A 13,407-nucleotide genomic window follows, 5' to 3' on the forward strand; every position below is an offset into this window, starting at 1 on the left:
AGATGAATTCTCATTTAAGCCTGAAGGAAGTTAAACTTCACGAACCGTATTGACAGCCTCCACTGGATCTAATCTTTCAAATAAGGCAGTTGTGTTTTATCTCTGGACCTCTGTGTGTTGTAGGAGCAGTTATCACACGCTACTTTGTACAGCCTTACTACAGATTGTGTTTTACTGAACGTTCTCTCCCATCCAGACCTCAAAGGGAGTTGTGCTCATATTTCAAGAAGTAGCTGCTTCTTTAATCCTCTTAGTGACAAATCTAACAGTGTGAGAATAAATCTCGTCTTCACGGTAAAGATTACACTAGACGAGGTGCCGAGGATTAGTCTACACATCTGCATTTTAAACAGGTGTTTCACAAGTCATCATAGTTTATTTACATCTGTAAATATCTCTTGCAGTCTCGAAAGTGCAAGCAGAAGAAATGTGCACATGTAATTAAAAACAGCCAACCTTTCTGATTCCGACTGGCATATAAATAAAACGAAAAACATTTTTGCAAAAGCACAAACAGACAGGAAAGAAGGGAGGACAGAAATAGGAGCAGGTTATTTACATACGAGGCGTCCAAATATAGAAAAAAATGCATGTTAATTGTGTTTTCTGGGGAGCATGAATGCAGAATGTCTGTGAAATTGATCCCCTGTTGGCGTTTGTCGAGTGAGTGATGTTGTTGGATTCCTGGTTTAGGGGATGTCATCCCCATCTCCCTCCTACCAAACAGCTAGTTTAGCTGTCCGTCTCATTGACAGCTGATGCTGGAGTTTGACGGCGCCTGTTGGTTTCAGTGTCTTCCCGCTGAGTCTGTGGTATTAAAAAAGTTTCCAGTCGACAGTGTTTTCCAACTCCCTGCTGTAATAAATACAAGAAAAGGAAGACAAGCATTAAGATGTGCTAGTGGAGAAAAACAGCTACGACACGCAGAGGAGGGGAGCTGAAATAAACAGCTTGCTGGATCTCTGTCAATTCTCTCATGTGGTTTTATTCTTCCTCAATTGCCTTTAAAGCTAAAAACCAAATATAAAAGTATGTTCTGCTGAAATTTACGGACATCTAAAACTGCAAACATAAATTACACTCTCAGAAATCAATATATCAGGTTCACTTTACAGAAACTGCAACCTAAATGGACTAAATGGTCTTTTGAAAGTCTTTGGCATCTTTCACCTTTTGTTGCGCCAATTACCACTCAGAGAGTGTGAAATCGATTGAGAGATTTTCGAAACAGCAAAGCTGAAGTTCTCTAAGGTGCAGAACTAGTGTTATCTGACTTTCAAGATGTATTAGTTTGATTATTCACTCACTGATCCAGATCACTGCATTCACTGAACCTCAAAGCCATGTGGATAAATCTCACAAAAACATGCTTGGCTCATAATATATACAGTGGTGGTCAGAATTATTGGCACCCTTGGTAAATATGATCAAAAATGACTGTAAAAATAAATCTGAATTGTTTATCCTTTTGATCTGTAATTCATAAAATTTGCAAAAATCTAACCTTTCATTGAAGGAAAAGAATTGAAAGTGGGGGGAAAATCAGATTATGAAATAAATGTTTTTCTCCAAAACACTTTGGCCACAATTATTGGCACCCCTAGAATATTTTATGAGTAAAATATCTCTGAAGTATATTCCCATTCATATTTACATTTTTTTAGCACACCAGGGTGATCATGAACATGAAATTGTCCAGCCGAGACTTCCTGTTCCGCGGGAGTATAAACATGAGGAAACACAAAGGCCAAATTCCCTTAATCATTCATCACAATGAGAAAAACCAAAGAATATAGTTCTGATGTGCAGCAAAAGATTGTTGAGCTTCACAAAATAGAAAGTGGCTGTAAAATAATAGCTAAAGCACTGAAAATCCCCATTTCCACCATCAGGACAATTGAGAAGTTCCAATTAACTAAAGATGTTACAAATCTGCCTGGAAGAGGATGAGTGTCTAAATCATAGTAATGCATGGTGAGGAGGAAAGTTTGAGTGGCCAAAGACTCTTCAAGGATCACAGTATCAATCCTCCAGCATATTCAGTTGTCAGTCAAGACTGGAACTTCAAACGGGACCAGCTTCTATGGTCAGATGAAACTAAAAAAAGAGCTTTTTGGCAGCAAACCCACCAGATGGGTTTGGTGCACACATGGATAAAAAGTACCCCATGCCCACGGTTAAATATACTGCTGGATCTTTAATGTTGTGTGCCTATTTTTCTGCTGGAGGTCCTGGACATCTTGTTCAGATACATGGTATCATGGATTCTATCAAATATCAACAGATAAAAATTCAAAACCTGACAGCTTCTGTTAGAAATCCAATAATGGGCTATGATTGGATCTTCCATTAGGACAATGATCCAAAACAAAAATCAAAACCAACACAAAAATGTGTCAATGAGCCCAAAATGAAGCTTCTGCCATGGCCGTCCCAGTCTCCTGATCTGAACCCTAAAGAAAATGAGTGGCGTGAACTGAAGAGAAGAAGCACCAACATGGAGCTGGGAATCTGAAGGATCTGGAGAGATTCTGTATGAAGGAATGGTCTCTGATCTCTTGTCAGGTGTTCTCCAAACTCATCAGGCATTATAGAAGACGACTCAGAGCTGTTATCCTGGCAAAAGGAGGTTGCAAAAATGATTGAATAAAAGGGTGCCAATAATTGTGGCCAACGTGTTTTGTAGATAAACATTTATTTCATAATGTGACTTTCCCCCCACTTTCAATTCTTTTTCTTCAATGAAAGGTTAGACTTTTGCTAATTTTATGAATTAAAGATCAAAAGGATAAACAATGCAGATTTATTTTTACAGTCATCTTTGATCATATTTACCAAGGGTGCCAATAATTCTGACCACCACTGTGTGTATGTATATATATATATATATATATATATATATATATATATAAATCATTAAAGAAAAGAATTAATAATTTCCTTAAAGAAAAGATGTTTTTTTATTGTGACTATTTTTGATGTAATAATTTAGCACATTCCCCTCCCCCTCATAATTCTATATATTTATATTTCTTAATTTTTTTATTTCTTATATATTAAATATACATGCCCACACACACATATATGCACAGACACATTTATAAATTTGTTTTCTGATTTTTTTACACAATAGTTTTAACTTAATACAGTTCATGTGGGCAGAAAAATGTGCTTGACTGTCATAAAAATAATGTAATAATGTAAAAAAACAAACATACACTTCATTTTCTAAACGCATAATATAATTTCTTACATTCTTGTTTTCATTCTGGGGTAAAATATGACCTGGGTGTTTGTTTTTCTTTTGTGAGATTCTACCACAGCCAATGTAAACTACCTCTGAAAGGCTCCTAATGCAGATCATTTCAGAGAGGGAAGCGTGACCAATTGCTAATTTGTGCCCAGTATGATGGTAACTTTGATTTGGCCTTTCAGGGCAACTGCAGTTGTTAGAATAAGAGGAGGGCGGAAGCTGTGTTACTGGTGGCAATAAGATTGTGGCCACACAGATTAGTCAGACAAACAGAGCAGTGATCCACAAACAACACACAGAAGGATCAGGTGGAAGCCACCATCAGATTCCACACTGTCCTGTGCGTTTATGTAGCCAAACATATGGCAATGTTTATACCGAAACAGCAGAAGTTGAGCTGCACCTTGAAAACAGATTAGTAAGAATAACCACAGCTATTTCCCTTCATTTTGATAAACTTTATGCTCATAGGTCACAGACATTGATGGCGCTGTATCCAGGCAAGTATGTGAAGCTCGCTCAGACCACCAAAGACGGACCTTATAAAGCAACGGGTAACATCAGAATCAGAATGAAACTCTTTTGACATTTATTTGGCACATACCGAGTAGTGTTTTCTGTCTGCCTAAAAGACAGATATTTGACCACTGGAGAATTTACAAAAATGTATTCTGGGGTGTAGAACTCATCTTTTGGATGAGCATGACTTTCTGTCTAGAGCTCTGTTGGCAGTGAATTCAGACACACACTGTAAATCTGACTCGAGCTCAAGAGGTTTTTACAGTTTAAGATTATCCACTGAATTCAATTTCAATTTTAAAAAGGGTCCACAATTAATTGAGTACAATTTAATTATTTTGAATAAAAGTGTTCATTGGCTAATTAATACATTTGAGCAAATATAAAAACTTTTTTCCTCATTTGTTTTGAACAGTATACACTATTGGTCAAAGCTTTGGGGTAAATAAGATTAATAAAAAATTTTGTTTAAAAGAAGTTAATACTTTTATTCAACATGGATGAATTAAATTGATCAGTAAACTATGGAAGCTTGTTTCCGCCACTATATAAAAAAATAAAAAAAGTAATGATTTTTTTCTCAGAATTGTGAGATAAAAAGTCGCATTTACCTTTTATATCAACTAAGTTATATTAACTTTATATCACCTAATTCTGACTTTATAACTTATAATTCTGACTTTATATCACTCAATTCTGACTTTATATCTCGCAATTCTGACTTTATAACTCATAATTCTGACTTTATATCATGCAATACTGACTTTAAAACACAATTCTGACTTTATATCATGCAATTCTGACTTTATATCACTCAATACTGACTTTTTATCACTCAATTCTGACTTTATATCTTACAATTCTGACTTTATAACTCATAATTCTGACTTTATATCATGCATTTCTGACTTTATATCACTCAATTCTGTCTTTATATCTTACAATTCTGACTTTCTAACTCATAATTCTGACTTTAAATCATGCAATTCTGACTTCATATCACTCAATTCTGACTTTCTAACTTGTGATTGTTAATTTATATCTCGCAATTCTGAGGAAAAAATAGGCAGAATTGTGAAAAATAAACACACAGTTGTTAGAAAAAAAGTCTGAATTATTTGGCGAGCAGAAGAGACTTTTAAAAACATAAAATCCAAACTTTATATAAATAAAATATTATTGAATGTTTTAAACTGTCTTTCTGTTAGATGTGTAGCTTGAAATGTTAGTTTTTCATTAGAAAAAAACCCCTAATAATTTCCTGCTGTCATTGTTTAATGGATCTTTAGGGACACCAAATTACCCCATAATGAATTACGCCATGAAACCAGATTTAGTGGTTTGTACTCACTAACTTCATTTTTACAATCTGCTTTCTGCATGAAGAACAAACTTAGATCTTGAAACTCAAGCTTGGAAACTTGTAAAACATCTCATGGTTTGAATTATCACTGGTCCAAGAATCCACTGCCCCAGCTTTGAGTTCTTGCCTTTTATTGAAGAATGGGATCCATTTCAGATATGTGATTGTTTTCCTGAAGAGAGAAGAGATAAGAAATCATTTTAAGAGGCTGTTAACTTTAACATTCATATGATACAATGTGTGAGCATTTGATATATAAACTGATAAGTTTCCATTGTTTCCACTGTTTTTAAGCACACCATCTCTTTCTTACAGTCTCTTGTCTCCTGACCTTACAATATCATTACCATTCCACATATAAATGTCTTCCTCCCTCTATCTATACATATCTCTTACCATGTCTTCGTCACACTCCTCGTGTGTGTGGTCCTCGCCCTCCTCGACATCACTGTGCTGCAGTTCCTCTGACTCTGAGCCTGATTCGTCCTGAGACAGTTCGCTCTTCATTTCATCTGCCTTCTGCAACTCTGCACACAGAGAAACATTTACGTACATTTATAACATTAATAATTAAGTTTGCAATTTTTACAGATGTATACGGGAAAGTGTGTATTTTTATATAACTTGTCATCAGGCTTTTTAACCCTGGTAAAGCCCAACATATGAAAAATACTTCAAAAATATTGATTTTTTTAAAAAAAATGGAACTGTTTATTGAATCTTTACAGAAGAGGATTAGGGCCAAGCAATAATAAAAAAATAAAACCATCTTGAGATTAAAGTTGTTAAATTTCGAGAAAAAACTCGTTAAATTACGAGAAAAAACACGTTAAATTACGAGAAAAAACACGTTAAATTTCGAGAAAAAAGTCGAGATAAAATGTTGAGAATAAACTCGTTAAATTACGAGAAAAAACCCGTTAAATTTCGAGAAAAAAGTCGAGATAAAATGTTGAGAATAAACTCGTTAAATTACGAGAAAAAACTTGTTAAATTTCGAGAAAAAAGTCGAGATAAAATGTTGAGAATAAACTTGTTAAATTGCGAGAAAAAAGTCGTTAAATTACGAGAACAAATTCGTTAAATTACGAGAATAAATTAGTTAATTTAATGACTTTATTCTCAACATTTTATCTTGACTTTTTTCTCGAAATTTAACGACATTTTTCTCATAATTTAACGAATTTGTTCTCTTAATTTAATGACTTTTTTCTTGTAATTTAATGAGTTTATTCTCAACATTTTATCTTGACTTTTTTCTTGAAACTTAACAAGTTTTTTCTCGTAATTTAATGAGTTTATTCTCAACATTTTATCTCGACTTTTTTCTCGAAATTTAACAAGTTTTTTCTCAAAATTTAACAACTTTAATCACGAGATGGTTTTATTTTTTTATTATTGCTTGGCCCCAATCCTCTACCGTAAATCTTTACACAAAATTCAAGAAAAAAAAAGAATAGATGTTTTTTGCTGAGTATCATATAATGATAGATCAGGCTTTTATAGCTCAAATATATGGAAGTTTGTTTCCGCCATGAAATAAAAAATAAAAAAAGGTAATTGCGACTTTTTATCTCACAATTCTGACTTTTTTTTCTCACAACTGCGGGTTAATATTTCACAATTTTGACTTTTTTCTCAGAATTGCAAGATATAAACTTACAATTGCGAGTTATAAAGTCAGAATTGTGAGATATAAACTTGCAATTGTGTGTTATATTGTCCAGTTGTTTTTTGAGTTTATATCTCAAATCTGATTTAATAACACACAATTGCATGTTATGAAGTCAAAATTGCAAGATATAAACTCACAATTTGAGAAGTCAGAATTGCGAGATATCATAATTATGATGCAATTGCGAGTTTATATTGCGCAATTCTGAGAAAAAGTCAGAATTGTGAGATATAAAGTCAGAATTGCATGATAAAAACTCGCAATTGCAAGAAAAAAGTCAGAATTGCGACTTTATTACTGACTTTGTAACTCGAAATTGTGAGAAGAAAAGTCAGAATTGTGAGATAGTGGCGGAAACAAGCTTCCATACATATAGTAGTATGATATAGTGAGAATATAGAGCTCACACAAGGAGGAAAACAATATGGGATTTGGTGCAGTTGCTGATATTTATATGGCCAAAAAGATGAAAATTAAGATGAATTTCTGATTTAATGTAAATCAATGAGAGCAGTATAGCAGACTACTTACATTAAAATGCATATACATATCAAATGTCACTCTAAATCTCTCAAAAACATGTCTTAGTAAAATTATATTTAAATGCTTAGTTTTATGATCAAAGCTCTGTAGTTTTAAAACATATAACGCAATGTAATACAAAAGCCTGATGTATCCCATTTTATACATTTTAATGAGATTTTCATAAAAAATGATGCACGGATAATTAAGTATACCTAAGTTGCTTCGGTCCAGTAAATGTTCCTCTTGAAATATTAGTAAAACAATATAAAATCAGTAAAGATTTCACAGCAGAAATACCTAAAGGTGGATATTTTTACAATTATACTAAAATTTACTATTTACTTGCTAAAAAGTATAAACTATAAATCAGATGACAGAAGGCATGTAGAAGATTGTGTACAACAGCTTTGTTCAGATAAGTTTTGGTCATGTTGATAATTTAGAAGCCTTAGAAACAGTTAACTTGATAAGGTTAAAGATGCTGTAAGTGATTTCAGCTGTTTTAATGAAGTGTCTCTATTTGCATTGTGTATGCACTGGGGTTTATCTGTTCTCTCCTTCATGGAGAATCACCATCCAAATTCTCACATCCTATAAACAACCAAGACACCTCTGTAGGGACACATTTCAAGAGCAGACGTAAAAAAATTGTTTTACTGTTGCCAAATTAAAGAAAAACTTGAAGCTTGCTTTAATTTACACATCAGCCCAGTTGAAAAGTTACGAGAATCCCAGAGTAAGTGCTAGTCGACATTCCTCCCTCACGGGGGCTTTTAAACCGTCTCATCCTCAACAGTCAGACGCACTTGCATACATGCACAGAAATGTGCTCAGAGGGACATCATCATCGATTAGCCACAAGCCATTAGCCACATCATAACAGTTCACAGACAGACGATGCAGGAGAATGAAGCTGGTTTCCGTGTGTAAATAAACACGAGAGGCATGTTGCATTCTGCGGTAATGCTTGTCAAATTGAATGTTGATGTGAAACAGAGGGACAAATCTGCAAAGTTTGATTGGAGCCACTGAGCCGTAAAAGCGTTGAACCGTGAAAGGCTCCTGTGACAGTGGCAGTGCTGCGCAGAGTCAGCGTTTTACGCTCGGTCACTGCTGAGTGCGTCTCTACGGAGAGTAAACTGCTGGCTAGGGTTTCCATATGATTAAAAAATCCCTTTGAAAGCTTTTCTCAAAATTACTGAGAGGAAGGTATAACAGGCAGAAAGGGGCATATTTTGATGAAATCCTTTCTAATAGAATACAATATTGATTTATCACCAAACAACCATGCTATAGTACAGATTCTATACAACAGAATAATATAGTATTGTTTGCGTACGTTATAAATGCACATTACTGTTCACAGTTTGGGATCAAGTTATTCAGCAAGGATGCATTAAATTGATTAAAAGTGATAGCAAAGACATTTACACTTTTAAAGGGGTCATGAACTGTGTTGTTTTATTGTTTTATAATGTTTCCTGAGGTCCGCTTATAATGTTGGTATGCTTTTTACATCCAAAATTGTCATAATTTAGAAATAAAAGGCATTTTTCCTACCCTTATTTTAGCCTTCTTATTTAAACGCTCTGTTTTAAGGGGCGTGTCTGCTGTGTGACTTCAATGTAAACGTCCACTGCTGTGATTGGCTAACATCTTTGCAATATGAAATAGCTAAGTATTACTCTCTCGAAAACTTTTAGCATGTTTTCCTATTACAGCTCTCATCGTGTTGATAATAGCATTGCATTTTTACATTGCACAAATATAAAAAGATTTTATATTTCAAGTAAAGGCTGCTCATATGAACTTTCTATTCATCAAAGAATCCTAAAAAAAACTATCACAGTTTTTCCCAAAATATGAAGCAGCACAACTGTTTTAATTATTGATAATAAGAAATGTGTCTTGTCAATATTTTTGACGAATTTATTTATTATTTGAAATAGAATTTTCTTGTAACAATGTACAAAGTTTGCTGTCACTTTTGATCAATTTAATGCATCCTTGCGGAATAAAAGTATCAATTTCTTTTTAATAAATATCTTACTGACCCCAAACCTTTGATTGGTATTGTTTGCATGTTTGAGTGTGTGTATAGGAAATACATAGCATATGACATGGCACCTGCGGCACAGTATTTGTCCTCTGTGATCTGGTCAAGACGTCCCAGCAGCGCGTCAATGTTGGACTTGATCTGCGTCAGTTCTGATTTGATAGCTTGCAGCTCGGTAGATTTCACTGCTCACACGTACACACAGGATTAACAAGAGAACACAATGTTTTAGTTTAATAAATCAGGTTTATATATTTCCATAAAGCCAAAAACAGAAATAAAAGCAATGAACTGGTATTTGGTTCTGGAACTATAATGGAGCGCTGCCCAAGACAAAAGGTTGTTCTGCTGCTATACTGAAACATCCTAAATCCTAATCCTGGCATGTTAATCGGTCAAACGGCCCAAAGGCCGGTTCAAGAGTTTATTCAGTCCATAAGTCATCTCAGAGCACTGGCTCTGAACAAAATGATCTTGAGTTGTCACGCAATGGAATTAAGATACATTTCTGGAATCCTGACTATGACAACTATCTCTTAAAGATCATTTGATGTTCCAGCATTCAACAGAAATTATGTTTAGGTCAGTAACACTGTTAACATCAAGAAAATCAATACAAAATATAAGTGGAACTCACACTTGTGTTTGACAGAGCTGTTGGGAAGAATAGTGGATCTGGTCAGGAGCTTGACAGGTAATGATTTCACCCTGCGGACAACTGGCACTGCCACACGGGGGCGCTTTACTGGAACTGCTCTGGGCACTGGTGATACTCTGCCTCGATACTCAAACAGTCTGGAGACAGAAAGAGATATGAAGAAAAGAACTGCTTCATGCAACCACATTACGACTATTCATGAGCATATGGGTCATGCTGTATTTGTGATTTTCATTTTATACATTATAAATTTTTTTTTTTTTTTAAATAAATTCATTTAAAAAGTTTCCTGCTAAGCATTCAAGAAATTGTATTTTCCTAAAGTAAACACCAAAAACACTCAGGGACCACCATAGGCCTTCATTTCCCCTGAATTTTGTAGATTTGCGGTCAACATATGTGAGTTTTTTGATGACAGATTTGTAAAATATAACTGCCAATTCAATAAATGTATCATTAAAGTTTGCCTATAAAAAACTAGATTATTTCAACCCTGTCACCACTGGAATTCATATTATTTGACAAATCATGTTCAAAACATGTTTTTCACCTATCTTGTTAAATTCAAAAGGTTTGGGGGTCAGTGCAAAATATTGCCAATTTCTGGTCCAAATTTTTGTCATAGATATAATAACTATTTTGTAAAAAATGAATTCCTAAATTTCAGCATTTTGTCAGAACATGTGAAAGTAAATATATATTTATATATATATATATATATTTATATATATTATATATATATATATATATATAAAACGTGTGTGTGTATATATATATATATATATATATATATATATATATATATATATATATATATATATATATATATAAAGTATAAAGTATAAATAAATAAAATAAATTAATTATTTTACAGTGTTGTTATCATCCAGCTTAAGCTAAAATAAACATCTTTGGTAACTGAAATAAAGATTAAATAAAACAAAATATTAATATTAGTTAAAAAGAGAGAGAAATGTTGCCTTTGCAACTAACTGAAATGACAAAGAAGTTTAAGTTGAAGTACTAAAATTACTAACAACTAAAGCAGAAATAAAAATAAAGCTACATAAAAACTAAGAAAAATGACAAAAGAACATAACAAAACTAAAACTAAAATGAAAACTGAAGACATTAAAATGAAAGCTAAATTAAATAAGTATAAATTCTATAATAATATATAAATAATACTTAAGTAACACTGGCATTTTTATCTAATTTTTCTTGGTGAATTCATGTCGTTAACATATGCCTAGTTAGAGTTAAATTCTAAGTGTGATCTTTGAGCAGAGTGTGTTTGAAGTTATTTTATGATCAGAGAATATCTACTTTCATCCATCATACATCAACTCATCATGAACTGAACGAGAGATGTGCCCGATTCGGAGGAGCTCACAGCTACGCCTCGCGTATACTGACATGCAGTGTACGTCATTGCATTGTGGCCAAATTAGCAGAAATAAGGCCAAAAGCCAATAGTTTGGAATCCAAGTCAATCCTATTGCTATCAAGCATGAAGGATAGGATTTGGCAAGAATGAAGTGAGAGAAGATGATACTTTTGCCTTCAAAAAGAAGAACGTCTGCTGCCCAGACAGGAACCTAAAAGCAACCAGCTGGCCTTCCACATGCCATCTATGCGGCTTTACTGACTGATCTGCAATCCTAGAGATCTAAATTATTGGATGCATTTGCTGTAAAATATGGACTGGAGTCAGTGTCGCCCTAAGACGGCTGTAAGTCAGGGAGCAGAGATCACAAGAGAGATATCAATAAACATGTCAGCTCATCATATGGACGCAATATCCCTTACATCTGCAAACAAGTACATCCAGCTGAGTCTCGCAGCAGGGTTTCCATAGCTACCGAAAAGGGACGCTGGCCAACCGCGCGCTCGCCGAGCCAAAGTTTGCTTAACGGGTCGTGGAGGGAGTTCTTGTGAAACGCATATTTTTTTCTCGGTCTTTCTCTCTGCAGCTTACAGCTGTGTGTGAGTGTTTTTATGAGTTCCTTTAGATTCAGCCAAGTTGTGAGAAAATGTATTATGACAGGAAGAGCCGTGCTAGGGAGAGAGAACTGTGCCTGACTTCATTATAAGTCACTGCTGGGTTACTGCACTAAAAATGGCTCTACATAAAGCCTGACCGTGGAGTTATGAGTTCAGGTCAGTTTATTTCAGCACGAGCAAAAAGTGCCTTTTTCACTCAATCACAGTGGTGTAAAGTATTTGAGTAAATGTAATTACTTACTGTACTTAAGTATCTTTTTGGCTACTTAAAGATATTAGCAATATTTAGACTCTACTTGACTACATTTTGACTAAGTCTATGGCTGCGTCCGAAAACTGGAAAATGCTGCCTTCTGAGGACACATTTCAAGGTAGTAAGGCATCAAGGCACGTCCGAATCCAATGTTAGCTTCGCTTCCTCTCTCATGAGATACCTTCCTCAGATCCATTTTTGAAGGAAGCATGGATGTATCCTTAGCTGCCTTTGATATCCCACAATCCTGTGCTTTCCATTCTGTGACAGTTGAGCTAGAAACATAAAGATGACGTCTGAAAGTTGCGTTTGCTGCTCAATTTGTGTATAAATGTACGATTTTGACCAACATATTTCAATTTTGATATCATTTCTATCGAGAAATTACCACTGTAATAATTAAATATTTGTTTAGTTCTCACCAAAGCTCATGCTATATTGCTGTAGATCATTAAACTGTTACGCTGCCTCAGCAGTCTGTCCGAAATCAGTTTCGTGAGGTGCCTTCATTCACAAACGCTGCCGTGCAAATCATTCTCTTATAAGACAGCAAGACAGCTACCTAGGTTTTCGGACGCAGCCAAAGTATTCTTTACTCCAATACAATGCAATTTGCATGGCACCTAACTTTTTCTGCAGCACTTTATAGCTGCTACAAAAGAAGTGATATCGCCATCTACAGAGCATTGCAAATATTATGGTTGCGTCCGAAAACTTAGGCAGTGGACTTGACGCCTTGCTGCCCTATCAGGCAATGACACTGCAGGCAGCGTTTGCGCACGAAGGTACCTCATGAAACCGATTTCGGACAGACTTCTGAGGGTAACACTTTACAGTATTCATTAGTTAACATTAGTTAACTACATTATTTAATGTGAACTAATAATGAACTGCACTTATACAGCATTTATTAATCTTTGTTAATGTTAATTTCAACATTTACTAATACATTATTAAAATCTTGTTAACATTAGTTAATGCACTGTGAACTAACAAACAATGAACAACTGTATTTTCATTAACTAACGTTAACGAAGATTAGTAAATACAGTAACAAATGTATTGCTCATGGTTAGTTCATGTTAGTTAATAACAGGGTGC

General features: G+C 34.5%; 1 protein-coding gene across 4 annotated transcripts in view; it reads right to left on the reverse strand.

Moving 5' to 3' along the window:
• Positions 1-356: 356 nt before the first annotated feature.
• The window catches only part of raly (RALY heterogeneous nuclear ribonucleoprotein), a 94,972-nt gene continuing 81,921 nt past the window's right edge, over positions 357-13,407 (reverse strand). For all 4 annotated transcript variants that reach the window (XM_048199045.1, XM_048199044.1, XM_048199043.1 and 1 more), the window contains 5 exons: positions 10,029-10,186; positions 9,463-9,576; positions 5,532-5,662; positions 5,263-5,307; positions 357-855 (listed from right to left, as the gene is read on the reverse strand). In XM_048199045.1, the coding sequence (XP_048055002.1) occupies positions 5,266-5,307; positions 5,532-5,662; positions 9,463-9,576; positions 10,029-10,186 (445 nt within the window). In that variant the 3' untranslated portion in view covers positions 357-855; positions 5,263-5,265. The remainder of the gene's footprint in view (positions 856-5,262; positions 5,308-5,531; positions 5,663-9,462; positions 9,577-10,028; positions 10,187-13,407) is intronic.

Source organism: Megalobrama amblycephala, linkage group LG8, assembly GCF_018812025.1.
Source record: "Megalobrama amblycephala isolate DHTTF-2021 linkage group LG8, ASM1881202v1, whole genome shotgun sequence".
In the NCBI taxonomy this organism is placed as follows: Eukaryota; Metazoa; Chordata; class Actinopteri; order Cypriniformes; family Xenocyprididae; genus Megalobrama; species Megalobrama amblycephala.